Source organism: Anas acuta, chromosome 7 (assembly GCF_963932015.1).
Source record: "Anas acuta chromosome 7, bAnaAcu1.1, whole genome shotgun sequence".
NCBI classification, from domain to species: domain Eukaryota; kingdom Metazoa; phylum Chordata; class Aves; order Anseriformes; family Anatidae; genus Anas; species Anas acuta.
Window position 1 is genome coordinate 23,949,033 of NC_088985.1, and position 20,395 is coordinate 23,969,427.

Sequence of the window (20,395 nt, forward strand, 5' to 3'; positions counted from 1 at the left end):
TCCCACAGGCTGCACCCAGGGAAGAAGCGTGGCCCCGCTTGCACACCACGCAGCAGAGGCTCCGTGTCCCCGGTGTCACCCGCGGTGCCTGGAGCAGTGGCAGGGACAGAGCCCCAGCGACTGCAGCCTGAGACTGCCCCTTCCCTTCCCACAACCCTGCTTCATTTACCGCACACCTCCCAGCTTCTGCAGCGGATGAGTGGGGGGCCCTGCAGACGGCGGCCGCCGTCACTGCACAGCCTCGCCTCCCTCCCCGGGGCTTGGGGCCCATCCTGTGTGCTGAGCGAGGCCGTGCCCTGCGGGAAAAAATACTATGTGGTGACGTAATTAAAGGCTGCATCATTAAGGCATGTGTGCAGGGGCTCAACGTTTCCCATTTCTTGAGCGCTTTGGCTTCCCCGCGCTATGGTCATGGGTGCTTAACTCCAAGGGAGGATCGAAAAGAGGAGAAATTCCTCTGGGAAATGGAGCGCCCTGAGCAGTCCCCAAAGTCAGCGTGCCATCAACGTAGCTGGAGAGCATGGGAGAGCTCTAGGGCTACAGAGAGTGGGGTAGAAGGGGACCTGTGTGCTCAGTGAAGGCACGGACTTCATAGACATCATCGTCCAACATGTGTGCAGTGTGGGTCTGCAGCTGGGCTCTGTGTGGGTCCATGGGATTGTGATATGGCACCCACCGTGCTCCCCTCGGAGCCCCACAGCCCAGCCAAAGCCAGGCTCCTTTAGAGAACAGTGGTGTCTCTTTCTTGGTGTGGGCAAAGCCATGTATTCCTTCCTTGATCTCCTTCCCAAATACTGCTATGCCATTTTGGCTTGATCTGTGCAAAAAAAAAAAAAAAAAAAAAAAAAAAAAAAGCAGATGTCTGGCACAGAACATTTTCACCCAAACAGCCCCAAACTCTGCTAGGCTGCAAGCGGGGAAAGCAGCCTGTCCTGGGCTGGTGCTGCTGACTGTCCCCTCTGCCCCGCAGGACTACTGGCTGTCCCTGCTCTACAAGCGGCTCATCGGACCCAAGGTCCTGGCCATCCACGTGGCCGGGCTCCAGAGGAAACCCCGGCCGGGCAGGGTGATCCGCGACAAGCTCCGCATTTACGCCCACTGCACCAGCTACCACAAGTAAGTTGGGATGGGGTGAGGGGGCCTGGGGGCTGTGGGGGCCAAGGGGAGCCCACGCCTGGGAACGGGGACGGCGGGGGACGGAGCGGTGGCTGCGGGGCAGCCCCGGCAGCAGAGATCAAGGGGGTGGATTTCACGAGGGGCCCCCCAGTCGGTCGGGTTACCCGCCTGGCCGCAGTGCCGGGGAGCCCGGCCTGGTTATTGTTTCGCTGATAAGGGCTTTCAAAGCGCCCCAGCGAGCAGGGGGGAGCAGCCACCTCCTCCGCAGACACAAGTTGCTATTGTGGAGGAGGAGAGGCTGTTTCTTTACACAGTCCAGATGCTTTCAACATGCCTCCAGCTCGGTAGGAAACCTTGTCCAGTAACTGACAGGTGCAAAGTGCTTTATAGCCTTTGTTTGGGGCTGTCTGATTAGGCAGGGACAGAGGATCAGTGTCTGGAGCTGTCAGTTCAGTGCCCGGGGCAGCGGGGGCAGACGCCACTCGCGCACAGAGCTCCCGTCCGTTCTCAGCCTCCTCCTTGCGAGGCCCTGGGGGGCTGCCCCGGGACCACCACCCCTGCTGTGGGCACCAGCACAGCACCACCTCGAGCTGTGCCACCCCTGGCTGAGGAGAGCAGGGGATGGTTGGAAAGGTGTCACGATGGGGAGGTGGCATCTCCCCATGGAGGGGCAGCCAGGGTGGCAGCATCCCATGCAGGTGGCTGCAGAAGGCTGGTTCTCACACAGACACCCCCAAGCCCTTTTCTCAGAGGTGACACCCCCAGGCCACGTGCCAGCACACCCCTCAGCTCCCGCTCTCCCCTTCGCAGCCACAACTATGTCCGGGGGTCCATCACCCTTTACATCATCAACCTGCACCGCTCCCGGAAGAAAATCAAGCTGGCGGGGACGCTGCGGGATAAGATCGTCCACCAGTACCTGCTGCAGCCCTACGGCAAAGACGGGCTCCACTCCAAGTAAGTGCCACGCTTACGGCTGGCTCTGCCACCGCCACCCCGGCCCCGATGCCCTGACCCTGTTTTGTCCCCGCAGGTCGGTGCAGCTCAACGGGCAGCCGCTGGCCATGGTGGACGATGGGACCCTCCCCGAGCTAAAGCCTCGTCCGCTGCGGGCCGGCCGCACCTTGGTCATCCCCCCGCTGACCATGAGCTTCTACGTGGTGAAGAACGTGAACGCGCTGGCCTGCCGGTACCGATAGCCCACGGCGCAGAACGGAGCCGGCAGCCCCGCTCCTGCCCCACGCACACCCCCGGGACACGCTGCCTCCTGGGCAGCCCGCACGGCCCCGCGGGGGCTCCGCACCGCGCCCTTCGGCCTCGCACCCTTGGACGCCCTCCTCCTCGGCAGCCTCTCCCAACCCGTGGCCAAAAAAGCTCCGCTCTGCCCGGCCGGAACCGCTGCGACGGCGAACTGGGGGGGGCAGCGGGGCCGCAGCGAGAAGCCCCGGGGCTCCCGGGGAGGGCTGGGGGCCGGGCCCCGCTCCGGAGGCGCCGTGGGCGGCCAGCCCAGCGCGGGCACCCTCCCCGGAGCCTCGCAGCAAGCGCATGGAAGCAGCTCCCTCTGCTGCCGCTCGGCCGCTGCGAGCGCGGCCCGGCCTGGACCAGCGCGGGGATGCTGCGGGGATGCTGCGGGGATGCTGCGGGGATGCTCCGGGGATGCTCCGGGGATGCTCCGGGGATGCTGCGGGCCGGCCCGGGAGGAGGAGGCTGCCGGCTCTGCCCCGGGCCGTGCGGGCAGGGCTCGGGCCCACGGCTGTAAATGTTGGTAATTAAATTAATGAGGCCCGCAGCGGTGAGCCCGGAGGCAGGGGGTGCGCGCCCCGCGGCGGGGAGCTCCCGGCCCGAGCGGGGCTGGCGGAGCGCTGCCCGCCGGTACCGGGGGTGCGGGCTGGAGCAGCCGGGACGCACCGGGACGGGACGGGACGGGAGGGGTAATAAAGCTGGGCTGTCCACCGCCACGGCCTCTTCTGTCCGCGGCGGGGCGGCAGCGGGGCGGCACGGAGCATCCCGGGGCGGCACCGGGAGCGCCACCGGGAGCGGCACCGGCACCGGGAGCGGGGCACAGCCGGTCCCGGCCGTGCAGGGTTACGCCGGGCCACCGGGGGCGCTGCACGGGTGGGCGCGGCGGCCACGGGCGGCGGAGCAGGAAGCGGCGCGGGGCGGGCGGAGCCGAGGGGTCCCGGTGCTGCGGGGTCCCGGTGGCACGGGGGGGGTGGAGGGGCACCATGCGGTGCGTCCTGATCGCCAGCAGCGCCGCCGAGCTGCTCTTCTACTGGGCTGATGCCGCCTTCCTCCGACGGCTCCAGCCGCCCGCCGCTGCCGCCGTGCAGGTGGGGCGGGACGGGACGGGACGGGACGGGGATGGACGGGACGGGACGGGACGGGACGGGGGGCACCGGGGGCAGGGGCAGGGCGCGGAGCTGGGCTGGGGCAGGGGGTGCGGGGGTCCCGGGGTGCTGAGCCGGCCGTGCGCCCCAGGGCCCGGCGGTGGAGGACAGCCTGAACACGCTCTTCGCGCCCCTCATCATCTCCTGCACGGCGCTGCTGGAGAAGCTGTCGGACACCTACACCTGCTTCAGGGCCGAGCACGGGCAGCACCTCCACGTCCTGCACATGGTAGGGCAGGGCAGGGCAGGGGGAGCCGCGGAGGGGGGCGTCCAGCCCGGGTCTGACCCCGCTGCGTGTTGCAGTTTGGGGATTGCTTGTACATCGCGGTCAACGGCGACGGGACGGAGAGCGAGGACGACCTGCGCAGGACGCTCTTCGTGCTGCGGCGCCTGGTGGAGGCTCATTGTGGTCTCGTCACGCTCGACTCCCACCTCATCCGCAAGGAGTGAGCAGGGACCACCAGACGGGGCGGGCTGGGGCGTGGGGGTCTGGGGGAGCTGCCAAACGGGGCGGCTGGGAGCACATCTCATAGCTGAGACCCTCCCGTGCAGTGGGATCCCTGCCTGCTATCTCCTTGCTGGGCTGGCGTTTGGGTTTGGGGGTGTCCACCTGGCCGGGGTGGTGATGTCCCACGCATGGCTCATGCTCTGAGGCCATGGCAGGTTGCGGCCGGTGGATTCAGAGCAGCGGGAGCGCGTCTGGAGCCTGCTGCGGGGCCTGCTGGAGACCTACCTCCGCCTGCGAGAGGAGGACCAGAGCTTTGCCGTGGAGGTACCGTGCGTTGGGACCTGCTGGTCACAGCCCGGGGATGCCCCCCAGGCTGGCAGGGTGTGATGCTGCGTGGGGTCCCGGGATCTGGGGCAGGGTTCTTTGTAGGGAGCCCCCCAAGCCATGGGGTGCACGGGGGTAGGGAGCAGCCCAGGCCTGCCCTGGGGCTGTGTGGCTGGGTCTGGGGGGGCTCAGCCCCCTCCCTGCCATGCCACAGGCCGTGGAGCGGCTGATCCACCCCCAGCTGTGCGAGCAGTGCATCGAGTTCCTGGAGAGGCAGGTGGTGCAGTACATCAACGCCAGCCCCGAGCGCGGCGGGGATGAGGTGGGCCATGCCTTCCTGCTGGTGCACACCAAGCTGCTGGCCTTCTACTCCAGGTGCGCCCAGCCCCGGCCCCACCGACCCCCCCAGGGCGGCTCACCACCCCTCCTGACCCCTCCGTTTGCCGTTCTGCAGCCGCAACGCCAGCTCCATCCGCCCTGCCGACCTGCTCATCCTCATCCTCCTGGTGCAGGACCTGTACCCCAGCCAGAGCGCCGAGGAGGAGCTCAGCCCCCAGGTGCTGGGCAGCGACCAGGGAGCCCCTGGGGGGCTGACATCTTGGGGGCCAGGGCTTGATTTTCTTCCTCTTATCTCGGAAGCCTGAAGCAGGGAAGGTGTTGCCTCAAGGACCCAAGAGAAGCAAGAGCATCCCCGTGAGCAGCCCCGGCTCCCACGGAGCTGCAGAGAAGGAGTCAGACGATCAGGTGAGAGTGGGTGGCTGCCCCAGGGCCCGGCACTTTGGGAGCTGCAGCGTGGGATGCTGGCGGAGCGGTGCCTGCAGGGCACGGCTGATCCAGCCCCTCCTGGCTGGCAGGACACAGATGATCTCTCCACGCCCGAGGTTTACTACACGCCCCAGCCCTCGCCGGGCAGACACAGCACGGGTGAGTGCCTGGCTGGGAAGGAGCCATGCGCCGGTCCTGCAGCCCCACAGAGGGTTTGGGGAGGTGTGGGGGGCTGGCAGGGAGGGCAGAGCGGTGGTGTTCCCTGCAGGCAGTGAGAGCTCGTCCGAGAGCCCTGAGCCAGCGGCTGCTGGGGATGCAGACTCTGCGGATGTCCAGGTGAGCGTGGGCAGAGACTTGCTCCCGGGTCCGTGCCTCCCCAGCCTGGCGTGGTGCTGTCTGCTGCCTCTGCTCCTCGCCGCTTATCCCTCACGAGCAGCCTCCCCTCTGTGTGCTGCTCTTTCGGGATTCCTGGGCGCTTCTTTTGCTGCTGATGTTTTGCTGTGTGGCCCCTCCAGCTTGCTCAGTTCGGCTGTGCCTGGCTGCAGCTCTCAGGACGTTGCTTCTGCCCCCATGTCCCTGCAGGAGGTTCTGGGTTGGTGCGGGCTGTCTCAGGGGGCTGAGCATCCCTCATCTCTGCCCAGGTGGCAGAGGACCTGCTCCAGACCTTGGAGCCCCTGGTTCCTGAAGCTTCAAACCCCAGGAGGATCTTCCTGGATGTCAACATGCGGGACGGCTACTGCCCCTTGCTGCCCCACACCATGCACTGCCTCCCGCTCTGGCCGGGCATCTCCCTTGTGCTGCTGACCAAGGTGAGCTGTAAGGTGCAGGCAGCGGAGCCAGGCTGGGTCCTGCCTCACCCCTCTCCCTCTTCTCCAACAGAGCCCTACGATCCACGTGGCCGTCACCTTGCACCAGCTGCTGGATGGGTTTTTGCTGCTGGAGAAGAAGCTGGAGGAGGGGCAGGAGGTGGGAGCCCCCCGCAGCTTCCCTTTCCTGGCCGAGCTGCGGCAGCGCATGGACAAGTTTGTGAAGAAGCTGAGCGGGCAGGACGTCCAGGTGGGAGCGGGGAGGCAAGGACCCCGTCCTTCTGCCCCACTGGCCAGGCGCTGAGCCCTGTCTCTGTAGTTGCAGAACGCCTGGCTGGAGTTCAAGAACAAGATCTTCTCCCGCAGCGAGCCTGGGAGCAGCCTGGAGTGAGTACGGGGTGGCGGGGGATGCCTGCAGCCCCCGGGGATGTCCCTTTCGTGCTGAACACAGACCAAAAACATGTCCCCTTTGTCCCCCGGCCCAGGCTGCTGCAGGCTGTGGGCACGGTGAAGCGGCAGCTCTGCTCCGTGTACCGCCAGCTCTTCCTCAGCTCCGCCAGCCAGAGCCTGTCACAGGGCCTGCGGGACCGTGCCCAGAAGCTGATGAGGTGAGGGGGGTACCCGCACCCCTGGGGGGCTGCCCCACAGCCCCGGGGGGGGGTCCCGGCCTCTCACCGTGCCTCTCCTTGTCAGGGAGAAGCTGCTGGACTGGCGGGACTTCCTGCTGGTGAAGAGCAGGCGCAACATCACCATGGTGTCATATCCCTCCCCGCGCCTCGGCAGGGCCGGGACCCCCGCAGGGAGGGCGGAGGTGGGCATGGGGGCGAGGTGAAGGCGGTCAGGGGGGGCTTCCCCGAGGCCTGGGGGCTGTCCCGAAGGAGCACCGAGGTTGTTGGATGCCCTTAACCGGCCCCACGTACCTGGAGGACTTCCCTGGCCTGGTGCACTTCATCTACGTCGACCGCACGGCGGGGCAGATGATGGCCCCGTCCCTCAGCGTGGCGGAGAGATCCAGCTCGGAGCTGGGCAAGGGGCCTCTGGCTGAGTTCGTCAAGAGCAAGGTAGGGGCAGGATGCGGCCCGGCAGCGCCTGAGCGGGGCCAGCGCTGTGCAGGCTGCTGGGGCTCAGCCTGCGGGTGCCCCTTGTCCCCCAGGTCTGGTCCCTGGTGGCGCTGGCCCGGCGATACCTGCAGAAGGGCTACACCACCCTGATGCTGCAGGACGGCGACTACTGCTGCTCCTACTTCCTCTGGTTCGAGAACGAGCTGGTAGGAGGGGTGGGACGGGGCTGAGCCCCTCTCACAGCACCCCGGGCCCCTCGTTCCTCCCCTCCCCGGTACGGGCCTGCCCTCTGCTGTCTTCGTCCCCAGGGCTACAAGCTGGAGGTGATGGAGGTGCCCGTCCTCTCCGACGACTCCGCTCCCATCGGGATGCTGGCAGGAGACTACTACAGGTCGGCAGCCCCCAGCCCTGCTGCTTGGCACCGGTGTCTGCCCTTGCTGGGACGGGGCAGCGGGGGGGTACCCGGGTGGTACCCGTGCTGAGTGCCACGCAGCCTGGGGCTGCAGGGATGTCCTTGGCAGGGGCTTTCTAGGGGAAGCTGACCCAAAAGGGGGTGATTTTGCAGACCCATCCCCTGCAGGCTGTGCCATTCCCTGCAGAACACCCCAATTTCCCCCCCCCCAGGAAGCTGCTGCGCTACTACAGCAAGAACCAGCAGGCAGAGGTGGTGAAGTGCTACGAGCTGCTGACCCTGCACCTGGGCATCATCCCCTCCGAGCTGGTGGTGCAGCAAGCCTGCGACTTGGCACGGCGCCTCTGGGAGCCTTCCCGCATCCCCCTGCTCTGAGCCGCCCCCGGGGCCGGGATTAAAGCGGGGTGCGGACGTCTGCTCGTGCTGCTCTTTCAGGGGGTGCACGTGAGCTGGGTGCACGGCCTGGGGGTGGCCACGTGCAGCCTCCCCGTCCTCGGCCAGGGCTGCGCTGCCCGCCTCTCCCCTCCCCGCCTGCTTGGCTGGCACCCAGCAGCCTCCCGGGACGGGCCGGGAGCGGGGCTGAGAGCTTTTTGGCAAATCACGGCCTTGTTGAAAAGCGCGTTTCCAAAGCAGGATTTATGGCGTTGGCTTGGCCCCGCTGCCTGGCTTTGGCCGGAGAACAAAACGCTGCAGCCAAACCTACGCGGTGAACGGCACGGGGTGCACCCCGTCCCCCCCCCGCGCCCCTAAATGTGGGACTGATGGGGTCAGGGTCCCCAAGGGATGGGGTGCACGGGATGCAAACTGTGCCTGCGTGCAGCTCCGGGGCACGGCGGGGCCGAGCTGGGCAGCCAGCACGCGGCAGAGCCCAGGCAGCCCATGTGCTCGCCAGACACGTCTGGTGTCGGTGCACGTGCGAGCCCTCTGGGCAGGCACTGGTGCTCCCCCTGCACAGCTCCAGGGCCGTGCAGCCGCTGCCCCGTGCAGCTGGGGCTGGGCACTGTGGGTCGGGGAGCACTGGACTGCAGCAGGGCCTTTGCCCCATCCTGCCGGGCAGGAATTTGCCCCGCTGAGCACAAGCTGTGGGTCTGGAGCCAAGCCCAGCCCCAGGCTGCCCCTTTCCCAGCTGCTCCGGGGGGGCTGAGCTGCCGGCAGGATCTGGCCCTGCACACTGCCTCTCCCCAGCCTCCCTGCACGCCCCAGGCAATGCTTGGCCGGGGCTTGGTGCCTTGCTGTGGGCACCGTGTCCTGCCCAGCCTCCCCGCAAGCCCCGGGACGCAGCGTCCGGCCCTGCGCCAAGGTGTCCCCTGCCCTGGGCCCCCTGTCCCCTCCCCGTGCCGCATGAGAAGTGTGGCCGTGGAAGCAAAGTCCAGGAGCTGCAGGCACTGTGTGGAGATGGCGGCCGGGCTCCCTGCGAGGCTGGGCACGGGCTGTGCTGCCCACAGGCTGCGGGGACGGCGCCTGGCTCACAGCGGGGCCGCAGCACGGCTGCAGCAGGAGTACGATGCGGTGGTGATCGGGGCAGGTAACACGGGGTGAGGAGCTGGTGGGGATGGGGTGGCCCCCAGTGTGCTGCTTGTGCCAGGGTGCTGCATGGGGGCTGGCACGGATGGGTGCGTGCTGCAAATCCCCAGAGTGCTGCTGGCTAAGGGGTCAGCGCAGAGATGGGGGATCTGTCACCTTTGTCACCAACCCTGCCCCATTGGGGCCCAGGGATGTAGGGTTGAAGAGAATGCTCCCAACAGTGTCCAGAGCTTGTTATTTGGGTGCCTGTGTCCCTGATGTGGGGGGATGTGCTGTGCCATGGGGCTGTCCTGGCTCAGCCGGGCTCAGCTCCCCTCCATCTCTCCTTGCAGGGCACAACGGGCTGGTGGCAGTGAGTACCGGAGGCAGAGCACTCACCCTGGGGATGCTGTGGGGCTGGGGAGGGTCTGCAGCAAGAGCAGGGGCTGGGGGCTCCTGGACGGGTTTGGGAAGTGGTTGGGGAGGTGGTTGGGACCAGGAGGACGTGCCACATGCAGCACGGTGCCACGCTCCCCGCAGGCTGCCTACCTGCAGCGGGCAGGGCTGCGCACGGCCGTGCTGGAGAAGCGCCACGTGCTGGGCGGCGCGGCCGTCACCGAGGAGATCGTGCCAGGTATCCCCACGTGCCCTACGTCCTCCTGGCCCCTGCCTGCCCCCTTTTACTCCTCAGCACCCCGCATCTTCCAGGCTTTAAGTTCTCCCGGGCATCCTACCTGCTCAGCCTGCTGCGGCCGCAGATCTACAGCGAGCTGGAGCTGCAGGTACGGTGCCCGTCCCCAGCTGGGCCACCAGCACCTCCTGGCACACGGCAGGGTGACACTGTTGCCTCTGTGTCTCACTGCCCTCCGTGTCTCACAGCGGCATGGCCTGAGGGTGCTCCCGCGGGACCCCTACTCCTTCACCCCGCTGCTGGAGGACAGGAGCCCGCCCCGCTCCCTCCTGCTGGGGCACGACATGGCCCAGACCCAGTGGCAGATCGCCCAGTTCTCCCAGAAGGATGCTCAGGTACCGCAGGGAGCAGGGCAAAGCAAAGCCCCGAGGAGCTGCCCTGCCCCGTGGAGCAGCAGGGATGCTCGTGGTGGGGTGTCCTTTGCACCCAGCACAGCTCAGCCCCTTCTGGCCACCTGCTGTCCCCTTCCAGGCTTACCCTGAGTATGAGGCATTCATGGGGCGCTTGGTGGCTGCCATCGACCCACTGCTGGACGCCCCCCCTGTGGATACAGCTGCCCTGGGGCAGGGCTCCCTGCTCCAGCGGCTCAGATCCCTGCGAGCCCTGCAGCCCCTGCTGCGGGCAGGTACATTTGGGATCCCCTTGGCAATGGCTGTGTGCCTGCACCCGGGCTCCTGCCTGGCCTCAGCCCCACCAGGTGCCGGTGGCTGTGTCCTGGTGCTGCCATGCAGACCCCAAAGCTGCCTCTCCCCACAGGGTTGGCACTGGGACGGCAGCTGCCCCGCTATTACGAGGTGCTGACAGCCCCCATCTCCAAGGTGCGTGCTGGCTGCAGTGGCACGGAGCCACCCTCCTGGCACCCGCTCCGCATCCCTGCGTGCCCACAAGGTCCCGGCTGCAGCCCAGCCCTGAGCCCGGCTCTCTCCTTGCCTCTTGGGCCAGATCCTGGATCACTGGTTTGAGTCAGAGCCCCTGAAGGCAACCCTGGCCACCGACGCGGTGATTGGAGCCATGAGCAGCCCCCACAGCCCTGGCAGTGGGTGAGGGTCCCGTCCCCTCCCTGGGGCTCACGGCCACGCCATCCCCTCCAGGCCACCCCGCTCAGCCCGGCGTGTCCCCAAGGCTTGCCGGAGTGGCTCAGGGGCTGGGTGAGCTCTGTCCCCATCCCTGCAGGTACGTGCTGCTGCACCATGTCATGGGCGAGCTGGAGGGGCGGCGCGGTGCCTGGGGCTACGTGGCTGGTGGCATGGGGGCCCTGTCCCAAGCCATCGCCCGTGCAGCAGCCAGCTGGGGCGCACACATCTTTACCGAGAAGGTACCGGGTTTCTGGGCACGGGGACCTCCACGGGCTGCCCAGTGGCCCCAGGGAGAAGCCGGGTGAGGTGCTGGCCCCTTCCCCTCTGCCCAGGCCGTGAGCCGCGTGCTGCTGGGCAGGGACGGGCAGGCGCAGGGCGTCGTGCTGCGGGACGGGACGGAGGTGAGGAGCAAAGTGGTGCTGTCCAACGCCTCCCCCCAGATCACCTTCCTGGAGCTCACCCCCCAGGTATGGGGCACGCGGGGCCACCACAGGGCTCGGTGGGCTGTCACCCCCCAGCTGGGCTGCCCGGTGGTGGCCCCATCACCGCGGTGCCCCCGTCCCCCTCCAGGAGCAGCTCCCAGAGGACTTCACCCGGCGGATCCGGCGTGTCGACACGCTCTCCCCCGTCACCAAAATCAACGGTAGGTACAGGGGGCTGCCTCCTCCGCCATCCCAGCTGGGGGGCACACCAGCACAAGGCTGCAGGGCTCCCCAGGAGCCTGCACCCCGGTCTCCTCCCCCCATCCCAGTGGCAGTGGATCGCCTGCCCAGCTTCCTGGCTGCCCCCAATGCCCGCGACGGCCAGCCCCTGCCCCACCACCGGTGCTCCATCCACCTCAACTGCGAGGGCACCCACCTCCTGCACCAGGCTTACACCGAGGCTGCTGGCGGGCACCCCTCCAGCAGGTAGGAGCCCCCCCGCCTCGCTCCCTGCCCGTGGTGTCCCGGAGAAGGGGCAGGACAGCAGTGCTGGGGGATGTTTGGGGTGGCTCAGTCCCGCTCCCACAGGCCTATGATCGAGCTGTGCATCCCCTCGGTGCTGGACCCGGGGCTGGCCCCGCGGGGCTGCCATGTCGTGTCCCTCTTCACCCAGTACACCCCGTACGAGCTGGCAGGTGGGCAGCCCTGGGATGAGCAGGCTAGAGATGCGTATGCAGACACGGGTACGTAGCATGTGCACGGAGCCAGGTAACGCCAGGAGCGCTGGTCCCTGCTGCAGGCACAGCCACCCTCGTGCTCAGGGGCCGGTCACCATGTCCCCTGAGCTGCCTGCCAGTGCCTCCATCCCTCCCTAGTGTTCGACTGCATCGAAGCCTATGCCCCAGGCTTCAAGGCGTCCGTCATCGGCAGGGACATCCTGACACCCCCGGACTTAGAGAGGGTCTTCGGGCTGCCCGGTGGGGTGGGTACCGTGCAGACTCAGCACTGAGCACAGCAAGCGGCCAGGCACAGCCCCCTCACTCAGCCCGGGCGCCGTTTGCAGAACATCTTCCATGGAGGGATGTCTCTGGACCAGCTGTACTTTGCCCGGCCAGCACCATCCTACTCGGGCTACAGGTCCCCAGTTCCAGGCTTGTACCTGTGTGGGAGCGGAGCACACCCTGGTGAGCAGGGCTGGGAGCTGGGGACACCCCGAGGGGCTGCAGGAGGAGGGCAGGGCGCACGGATGAGGACAAGGGGAGCACAAGGTGTGAGCTCTGCTACTCTCAGCCCTGGCGGTGAGGCAGAGCAGCCCCCCTGGTGCAGCCCCCGCTGCTGGGGCCACTGCTCCCTGTTTCTGCCTTGCAGGAGGCGGCGTGATGGGAGCAGCGGGACGCAATGCAGCCCGGGTGGCTCTCGGGGACTTCAAGCACCTGAGACAGCAGCGGTGACGCCAACTTCACCTACATTGGGATGTGGCTGCAGTGAGCCCTGCTGTCCCCAGGCAGAGCCTGCTGTCCCCACCTTGCTTCCCACCACTGCAGCGGGCCAAGCACTGGCAGCAGCACCCCCTGTGCGTGTGGGGCAGGCTGCTGGGACCCAGGCCGACCCCCTGCCCAGCCCACCCCCCCCGTTCCCTGGGCATTGTGGCACCCACAGAAATAAACACAGCCAGGGGCTCCGCATTTGGTGCTCTCCCCATGGTTTTTCAGCTCTTTGTATGGGGTGCATTGGTCCTGGGGTGTGAGCACGGAGCCCACCCCATGTCCCCCCAGCATGGGCTGCACTGTGCCACCTGCACTGCTGCTGGTGCAGCCCCTGTGGCCCTGCTGGAGGGGACCAGAGTGTCAGGGTGAACGGGGACAAGCAGCCCGGCTCAGGCAGCCCACGCTGGGTGTGCCACGCGCTGCCCCGTGCCGCTGCCGGGCGCCGCTCGCAGCAGATGACAGAGCTCACATCCTCTCCCTGCCCTCTTCCTCCCGGGGACAATGCTCCCGATTCAGCTCCCAGCCTCTCCTCCCGCCGGGCCCTAAATACGGCGCTTCCGGGCTGCTCTGCTGCACCTGAGCTGGCTGAATCAATATTGACCGGCCAGGAATAGGCCCGCAGCCCTCTGAGAATAGCCCCGCACGCCCGCCCGCTGCCCACAGCTTCCCGCGCCCGGGGCTGCCCTGCTGCAGCACCGTATTTTTAGCCGCCGCAGGTGCCGGTGCCCGGCGAGCCCCGAGGGCTGGGCTGGGGGTGGCAGCGAGCAGGGGATGCCCCCCAGCCCAGCAGGACACGGTGCCGAGAGCCCCTCGGAGCCCCCCCTGCTCTCTTCTCGCTCCCCCCAGGAGCAGGGTCAGAGCTGGGAGCAGGACCCAGGCGGCCCTACCCGCCTGCAGCCATCCCCCGGGGGCTGAGGGGGGGCTCCTGGCCGCACACTCAGGCAATTGAGCTCCCAAACACCCAGACACCGAGAGCCGTGGTGACTCCGTGAGTCACGAGCTCCGCTGCTGGACCCAGCCCTGCCCTTCCCCAGGGCTTCCCCTGGCCGCCGTCCCGTGGCTGCAGCACAGCCCAGCCGCTGCCCCGTGGCCCACATGGCCCCCCCGTGGCCCCAAATCCGCATTTTATCCTCCCCGGGCACCCCCAGAAGATGCCGCAGCACATGCCGGCAGCCCAGCCGAGGCGCAGGGTTGGGGTGAGGGTGCCCCGCGTGGGGACGCAGGGTGCCGGGGGGGTGCCGAGGGCCCTGGCGGGACGTGGCGATGAGCTCACGGGCTATTCCCGGCCGTGTTGTTCCTGGCTCGTCCCGGCAGGAACCGGCTGCTTTAGCTCCAAACAAACAACCCGGTAGCCACCGGCACATTCCTGGCCAGCCGGTGGCCACGGCCGGGGCAGAGGCGCTTCCTGTTTATCCCCGTCCCGCGGCGGGGCGCAGGCGGTGGGGTGCCCCAGGGGCTGGTTTGGGGGGGCACCCCCTGTCTGTATGGCTGGGGGGATGAACACCTGGGGACCCCCACAGCCAGCCTGGCTCAGGGACAGCCCAGGTGCTGCCCCCTGCCCCTCACAGCCTCCCTTTGCTGGGCTCAGTGCCCCCCCCCACGTCCTCGCCCACCCCATGTCCAAGCACCCCCCCTCAGCCACCGCGTGGGGTGTGGGGTGTCCTCCTGGGGACCCCCCCGTGGGACAATTTGCCTCCTCCAGCACAGCCGTGCTCTGCCTGGCTGGGGGCCAGCCCCACGGTGCAGTGATGCTGGGGGGGGGGGCAGCCCCAGCTGGGGGTCCTGGCTTCATCCTGAGTCTGAGGGGCAGGCTTATGATGGGGGGGCTGTCCCATGTGTGCTCTGCACCCCCCAAAATCTGCTCGGGGTGGGCATGGGTGGCTTTGCCCCAGAGTGGCAGAGTGGGGCTGGGGGGGGGCAGGGTGCAGGGCTGGCCTCTGGGCCCTGCGTGCGGGGGGGCTGGGGCTGGGCTGGGCAGCGTGGGCCCCCACCCGGGGCGTCCCACCGCGCCGCACCATAAAAGCGGCAGCAGGCGGTGCTCGGAGGCAGGAGAGCTGCTGGAGGCCAGCAGGAGCCAGCACCGCGTCCCCACGCCGCTGCCTGCCCCGTATCTGCCCCGTGCTGACACCCAGGGTGAGTGCTGGGCTGGCCCGGGGGGGCTCGGGCACCCTGGGGGGCTGGGGGTGCAGGGGGAAGGTGCGGGGATGGGGAAAGGGCTGTGTGCCGGATGGAGAGGGAACAACCCCTGCATCCCGCACGGCATGGGGTCGGGGATGCCCCTGCCATGCAAGGGGGCACCGCATCCCCCCCACACCACGCTGCTGGGGCACGGGGGGGCTGTGGGAGCACCCCACCCCGCTGTGCTCCCCAGGGGCTCAGAGTCGGGCTGTCCCCAGGCATCCCACCACCAGGAGCTGCGATGGCGATGCCGGCTGGTGCGAGCCCCATGCTGCTCCCCTTGGTGCTGCTGCTGTGCCGGGTGGTGCCCGCTGCACAGGAGCCGGGGGGGCTGCAGCTGAGGCTGGCGGGGCCGCGGGGGCCAGCCGGGGAGGGCCGGCTGGAGGTGCTGTACCAGGGCCGCTGGGGCACCGTGTGCGACGATGGCTTCGATTTCCACGCGGCCACCGTGGCTTGCCGGCAGCTGGGCTACACCGCGGCCATCACCTGGACGCACAGTGCCACCTACGGCCAGGGGGAAGGTAAGGGGTGGCTGGGGGACACGTGCGTGGGGTGCTGAGGGGGTCCCACCAGCGGTGACCCCCAGCCCGCATCCGTCCCCCCAGGCCCCATCTGGCTGGACAACGTGCGGTGCGGGGGCAGCGAGTCCTCCCTGGCCGAGTGCTCCCACAACGGCTGGGGCGTGAGCGACTGCCACCACGGCGAGGACACCGGCGTGGTGTGCTCGGGGCAGCGCCTGCACAGCGGCCCCGACACGGCCGCAGCCCCTGGTCTGCTGGGAGAGGTGAGTGGGGACCAGGCGCCCACTGGGATGGCGAGGGGCTGGGGCAGGTCCCATCATCTCCACCCTCCACCCTGTGTCCCATCCTGGACCCCCTGTGCCCACCCCGCAGGCACCGGGGCTGAGCCTGGAGGAGGTGAGGATCAAACCCATCCTGGCGCGGGCCAAGCTGAGCATGCCGGTGACGGAGGGAGCCGTGGAGGTGAAGCACAACGGGCGCTGGAGGCAGGTGTGCGACGCCGGCTGGACCAGGAACAACAGCCGCGTGGTCTGCGGGATGCTGGGCTTCCCCCAGGAGAAGCACGTCAACACCAACTTCTACCGGTAGGGAATGAGATGAGCCGTGGGGCAGGGTGCCAGTGGGCTGGCGGGACGTGCCGTGGGGCTCCTGGGACGTGCAGCTGGGGCATGGTGGTCAGTAGGGTGAAGGGGGGTGCCAGGGAAGGGGTGCGCTCACGGCTGGGTGTGTGGGGCACCTGTCCATGCCTGTGCCCCCTTCCCGGGGGCTTCAATGGGGACAGAGCTGGGCTGGGCAGCAGCCAGGATGCTCCTCAGCCTTGTCCTGCACAGCGTGGGTGCAGGCACAGGAGAGGAAGCCTTGTGCTGGGGCTATAAATACAGCCCATAATGAGCCCCTGCCGGTGCCAGGCATCGTGCTGTCCCACTGGGGCACAGCTCCGGTGCGGGAATTGCCACCAGGGAGAGGGCCCCAGCATGCCATGGGAGCACCCTCCAGCCCCAGCTGCTGCCGTGGGGTGCTGGGGAGGGCAGGGGCACGGGGTGGGGGTGCTGAGCCCCCCCTGACCTCCATCCATGCTCCTTGCAGGAAGCTGTGGAACATGAAGCTGAAGGACCCCAGCTCCAGGTAGGGCCTGGCTCTGGGCAGGGGGCACCTGCAGGGGAGCCTCTCTCCCCCCGAAATACCTCTGATCCCGCTCCTCTCCCTCGGCAGCCTGAAGAACCTGAGCCAGAAGAGCAGTTTCTGGGTGCACCAGGTGCAGTGCCAGGGCACGGAGCCCCACCTGGCCCGCTGCCCCACGCAGCTGGCCCCCCCGGCCCCCCGCCAGCACGCCTGTCCCCGCGGCATGCACGCCGTCGTCAGCTGCGTCCCCGGCCCTGCCTTCCAGCAGGGCAAGGGCAGGGGCAAGAAACCTCCCCGCAAAGCCTCCCAGGGAAAGGTGAGCCCCGGCACGGCCCCGTACCCCCTGAGGAAGGCTCCTGGGGCCGGGCAGCACCCGGGCACCCCCCCTGCACCCGCTGATGGGGCCATTCCCCATGCCAGGGGCTCCCCGTGCGCCTGCGAGCGGGCGCCCACATCGGCGAGGGCCGGGTGGAGGTGCTGCGCCACGGGCAGTGGGGCACCGTGTGTGACAAGCGGTGGGACCTGGCGGCGGCCAGCGTGGTGTGTCGGCAGCTGGGCTACGGGACGGCAAAGCAAGCCCTGGTGGGAGCCCGGATGGGCCAAGGTGAGGCGGGAGATGGGGCAAGGAATTGGGGCACTGCTGGGCTCGGAGGTGCGCGGGGAAAAGCCCTCTGCGCACTGCTGGGGTAGCCGGGGGTGTGCAGGGGGATCCGGGATGGGCACAGGGGCAGGAGCACCCATGTCCCCCCCCTGCTTCAGGCCTGGGCCCCATCCACATGAGCGAGGTGCGCTGCACTGGCCATGAGCGCTCCCTGGGCGAGTGCCGCTTCCAGGAGGCCGAGCAGAGCGGGTGCCGGCACGAGGACGACGCGGCCGTGCGCTGCCACGTGCCCCACATGGACTTCCAGAGCCAGGTCAGTCCCTGCCTCCCCGACAGCACCCGCTGAGCCCCAGCCCCATTGCACAGCCCCTGCATCAGCACCCCAATCCCCCCGCCCAGTGTGGATGCTCCGAGCGTGGCCCAGGGTATGGGGACAGGCAGAACCACCCAAACCACGCTGGTGTAGGATCCTCAGGATGAGCCAGTGGTGAAAGTGCTCTCATGGGAGGAAGAGGAAGGTGGAAGGAAGGCTCAGCTGGATGGATGGTGCTACTTGACCCACTCCCAGGGGCCTGGGGGGCTGCCCCACGCTCCATTTCAGCCCCTCTTTGCCCACAGGTGCGCCTGGCCGGGGGGCGCAGCCCCGAGGAGGGCGTCGTGGAGGTGCTGGTGCCGGTGCAGGGCAAGCTGCGGTGGGGCGCGGTGTGCGGTGCCCAGTGGGGGCTCAATGAGGCCATGGTCGTCTGCAGGCAGCTGGGGCTGGGCTTCGCCAGCCATGCCCTGCAGGTGAGTTGGATCCCAGCACGAGGGGTGTGCTGGGATGGCTCAGCAGCTGGGACGGGGCACGTGGGGACATGGTGACAAGCCTTGGTGGCAGTGCCGGGGAGCTGAGGGCTGGTCTGAACACCGTGCTCCCCCCTGCCCAGGAGACCTGGTACTGGGCGGGCAGCCCCGACGCCTCCGAGGTGCTGATGAGCGGGGTGCGCTGCTCGGGCACCGAGCTGGCCCTCCAGCAGTGCCAGCGCCACGGCCCCGTGCACTGCCCCAGCGGCGGGGGACGCTTCTCGGCGGGGGTCAGCTGCACCGCCTGTGAGTACCTGGCAGCCCACAGGGCGCCCGCCCTTCTCCCGGGACACAGCCCTGCGTGGCCGGGGTGGCGCAGGCTGGTGGCCACCAGCTGTGTCCCCACCGCTCCCATCCGTGCCAGACGCCCCGGACCTGGTGATGAACGCGCAGCTGGTGCAGGAGACTGCCTACCTGGAGGACCGGCCGCTGGCGCTGCTGTACTGCGCCCACGAGGAGCGCTGCCTGTCCCGCTCGGCCGACAGCATGCAGTGGCCCTACGGCCACCGCCGCCTGCTGCGCTTCTCCTCCCAGATCCACAACCTGGGCAGAGCCGACTTCCGACCCCGCATGGGACGGCACGCCTGGACCTGGCACCAGTGCCACCGGTGGGTGCCCTGCGTCCCGGGGCTGTCCCTGCGCAGGGTCAGGCTGGCCACGGGGGGACCTGGCAGCCCCGTTCCCCCTGCCCAGGGCGGGTGCCCTGCAGGGCGCTTGCTGGGCGCCGTCCCTCCTACACGGCCCCCACCCTGGCAGAGGCTGGCCCGCCCGGGGTAATTAGCAGCGTCCAGGCCGGCACTGTCATTAGGGCTTTATTTGGCTGCAAGGCTGTAATTTGTGCGGAGCCGCTCGCCTCTAGGTGCTGCCTGCTCCTGGCTCGGCGTCGGGGCTGGCCGCACGCTGCCCGTCCTGCCCCGGTCCCTGCTCACCCCCTGTCCCCGCAGGCACTTCCACAGCATCGAGGTCTTCACCCACTACGACCTGCTGACGCTCAACGGCTCCAAGGTGGCCGAAGGGCACAAGGCCAGCTTTTGCCTGGAGGACACCAACTGCCCCGAGGGTAGGTGGCAGCTGCAGGCAGGGCACGGGGACCCCCCCAGCCCCTCCGTTCCTCACGTCCCCCCCCCCATTGTCCCCAGGGCTCCAGCGCCGCTTCGCCTGCGCCAACTTTGGGGAGCAGGGGGTGAGCGTGGGGTGCTGGGACACCTACCGGCACGACATCGACTGCCAGTGGATCGACATCACCGACGTGCCGCCGGGCAGCTACACCTTCCAGGTACAGGCACGGAGGGGCTGGGGGGGACACAGGAACAGGAGGTGAGGGCTGGGGTCCGTGGGCACCACCAGCACTCTGTAGGTGCACGCCACTGCCTGCTTTGGGGTTTCTCCTGGCCACCCACGTGTCCCCGTGGTGGTGTGTGTGTGGCAGGCACGGTGGCACAACCTAGGTGTCCCCAGCCGTGCTCGTTGCCCTCCCCAGGTGGTGGTGAACCCCAAGCACGAGGTGGCCGAGTCGGACTTCTCCAACAACGTGATGCGCTGCCAGTGCAAGTACGACGGGCAGCGCGTCTGGGTGCACGGCTGCCACACAAGTAAGGAGGGTTGGGGGCAGAGGGGGGGCAGTGGGAAATGCCCAGGATAAGGGTGCCGCAGGTCCCAATCCCCTTACCACCACCACCATCACCCTCCCCAGGCGATGCCTACGGCGCCGACGTGGTGAGCGAGCTGGAGCGGCGGGAGCGCCTGGCCAACAACCTCGTGTGAGCCCCCGCCTCGCCACGCTGCCCCCCCGGCACCCGGGGGCCTCCCAGCCTGTGTCCCGGCCGCGGCAGCACCCGACTGAGCTCAGGGACTCGAAGCCTTCTGTATTTATTGATGCTGCCGCAGAGGATGGGGATGAGCATCGCAACCAGAGGGGGACCGAGCCCTGTGCCGCCAGCAGGACGCACGGGGGGGACCCCGGTGCCCCCCAGGATGACTACCTCAGCCTGCCCGCCTGGCCCCACCGCCCCCCCGGGCTCAGGACGGGCCCTGGGCACTGCCACCCGTGCAGCAGTCGCGTCCTCAATAAAGGTGCTGTGCAATGGGACAGGGTGCTGTGTGGTGGCAGAGGGCCACGTAGCCAGTTAGCAGCCCAGCCCAGCTCCATGCACGTCCCCTCTCCCCGCTCCTTCCCCTCCAGGACCACAAAGCTGGGCCCTGCAGGGACAGCTCCTGCCCCCAGGCGGTCCCCTCCCTGCCACCCAGGGCCACCAGCCCTCCTGCAGGCTGCGTGGGGCCGGTGCCAGGCGGCTCCGGCTCCCTGCCAGCAGTGCCCGCAGGCAGGGGCACCCTGTCCCTGAACTGCCTGACCCCGGGAGCAGCACAGAGCAGCACAGCACAGCACGGCCAGCTCTGCGGCAGCGCGGGCCGGCAGCCAGCCCACCGGCCAGCCACGGCTGCAGCCTGTGCTGGGCTTTCCCAGGCTGTTCCTGGCAGCTCCCCGACCCCAGAGCAGCCCCGGGAGCAGGGATGGGGTTGCGCTGCCCCTGGGAGCTCTCACTCCTCGGGGCAAGGTGGGGACAGAGGGGACAACGTGCCCCTGCTCCGTTTCTTTCCCCTGGGTGGTTTCCAGCATGTTATTTTTTTTAAG

The 20,395-nt window shown here is 68.6% G+C and overlaps 4 protein-coding genes across 8 annotated transcripts in view; all 4 read left to right on the top strand.

Annotated features, from left to right (window-relative positions):
• The window catches only part of HPSE2 (heparanase 2 (inactive)), a 95,532-nt gene extending 92,461 nt beyond the window's left edge, over positions 1-3,071 (top strand). For both annotated transcript variants that reach the window (XM_068688228.1, XM_068688229.1), the window contains 3 exons: positions 971-1,116; positions 1,927-2,073; positions 2,150-3,071. In XM_068688228.1, the coding sequence (XP_068544329.1) occupies positions 971-1,116; positions 1,927-2,073; positions 2,150-2,315 (459 nt within the window). In that variant the 3' untranslated portion in view covers positions 2,316-3,071. The remainder of the gene's footprint in view (positions 1-970; positions 1,117-1,926; positions 2,074-2,149) is intronic.
• A 187-nt stretch (positions 3,072-3,258) lies between these two features.
• On the top strand, positions 3,259-7,734 carry HPS1 (HPS1 biogenesis of lysosomal organelles complex 3 subunit 1). Its single transcript, XM_068688225.1, has 18 exons — positions 3,259-3,446; positions 3,595-3,732; positions 3,807-3,949; positions 4,167-4,275; positions 4,490-4,650; positions 4,730-4,832; positions 4,915-5,019; positions 5,130-5,199; positions 5,309-5,376; positions 5,682-5,849; positions 5,920-6,096; positions 6,166-6,233; positions 6,332-6,454; positions 6,540-6,604; positions 6,762-6,907; positions 7,000-7,113; positions 7,216-7,298; positions 7,532-7,734. Exons 1-18 carry the CDS (start codon positions 3,342-3,344, stop codon positions 7,692-7,694), a joined length of 2,109 nt encoding a protein of 702 aa, XP_068544326.1. The 5' UTR covers positions 3,259-3,341; the 3' UTR covers positions 7,695-7,734.
• A 31-nt stretch (positions 7,735-7,765) lies between these two features.
• PYROXD2 (pyridine nucleotide-disulphide oxidoreductase domain 2) lies at positions 7,766-12,773 on the top strand. 4 transcript variants are annotated; one of them, XM_068688223.1, is made up of 16 exons: positions 7,884-8,844; positions 9,176-9,195; positions 9,363-9,456; positions 9,531-9,604; positions 9,702-9,848; positions 9,985-10,138; positions 10,270-10,331; positions 10,456-10,553; positions 10,687-10,828; positions 10,922-11,056; positions 11,160-11,232; positions 11,341-11,497; positions 11,600-11,754; positions 11,887-11,993; positions 12,075-12,195; positions 12,380-12,696. In XM_068688223.1, the coding sequence occupies exons 1-16, from the start codon at positions 8,103-8,105 to the stop codon at positions 12,460-12,462; spliced, it is 2,364 nt and encodes a 787-aa protein (XP_068544324.1). In that variant the 5' UTR covers positions 7,884-8,102; the 3' UTR covers positions 12,463-12,696. The 4 variants fall into 4 exon arrangements, with proteins under 4 accessions (XP_068544323.1, XP_068544324.1, XP_068544322.1 ...); XM_068688221.1 differs by having other exon boundaries at positions 12,075-12,773; XM_068688224.1 differs by lacking the exons at positions 12,075-12,195; positions 12,380-12,696 and having other exon boundaries at positions 11,307-11,497.
• A 1,700-nt stretch (positions 12,774-14,473) lies between these two features.
• On the top strand, positions 14,474-19,852 carry LOXL4 (lysyl oxidase like 4). The gene is made up of 15 exons (XM_068688220.1): positions 14,474-14,631; positions 14,895-15,197; positions 15,282-15,460; positions 15,570-15,781; positions 16,284-16,322; positions 16,410-16,635; positions 16,740-16,923; positions 17,079-17,233; positions 17,539-17,706; positions 17,847-18,009; positions 18,128-18,371; positions 18,708-18,823; positions 18,903-19,039; positions 19,244-19,355; positions 19,457-19,852. Exons 2-15 carry the CDS (start codon positions 14,918-14,920, stop codon positions 19,525-19,527), a joined length of 2,286 nt encoding a protein of 761 aa, XP_068544321.1. The 5' UTR covers positions 14,474-14,631; positions 14,895-14,917; the 3' UTR covers positions 19,528-19,852.
• The last annotated feature ends 543 nt before the right edge of the window (positions 19,853-20,395 follow it).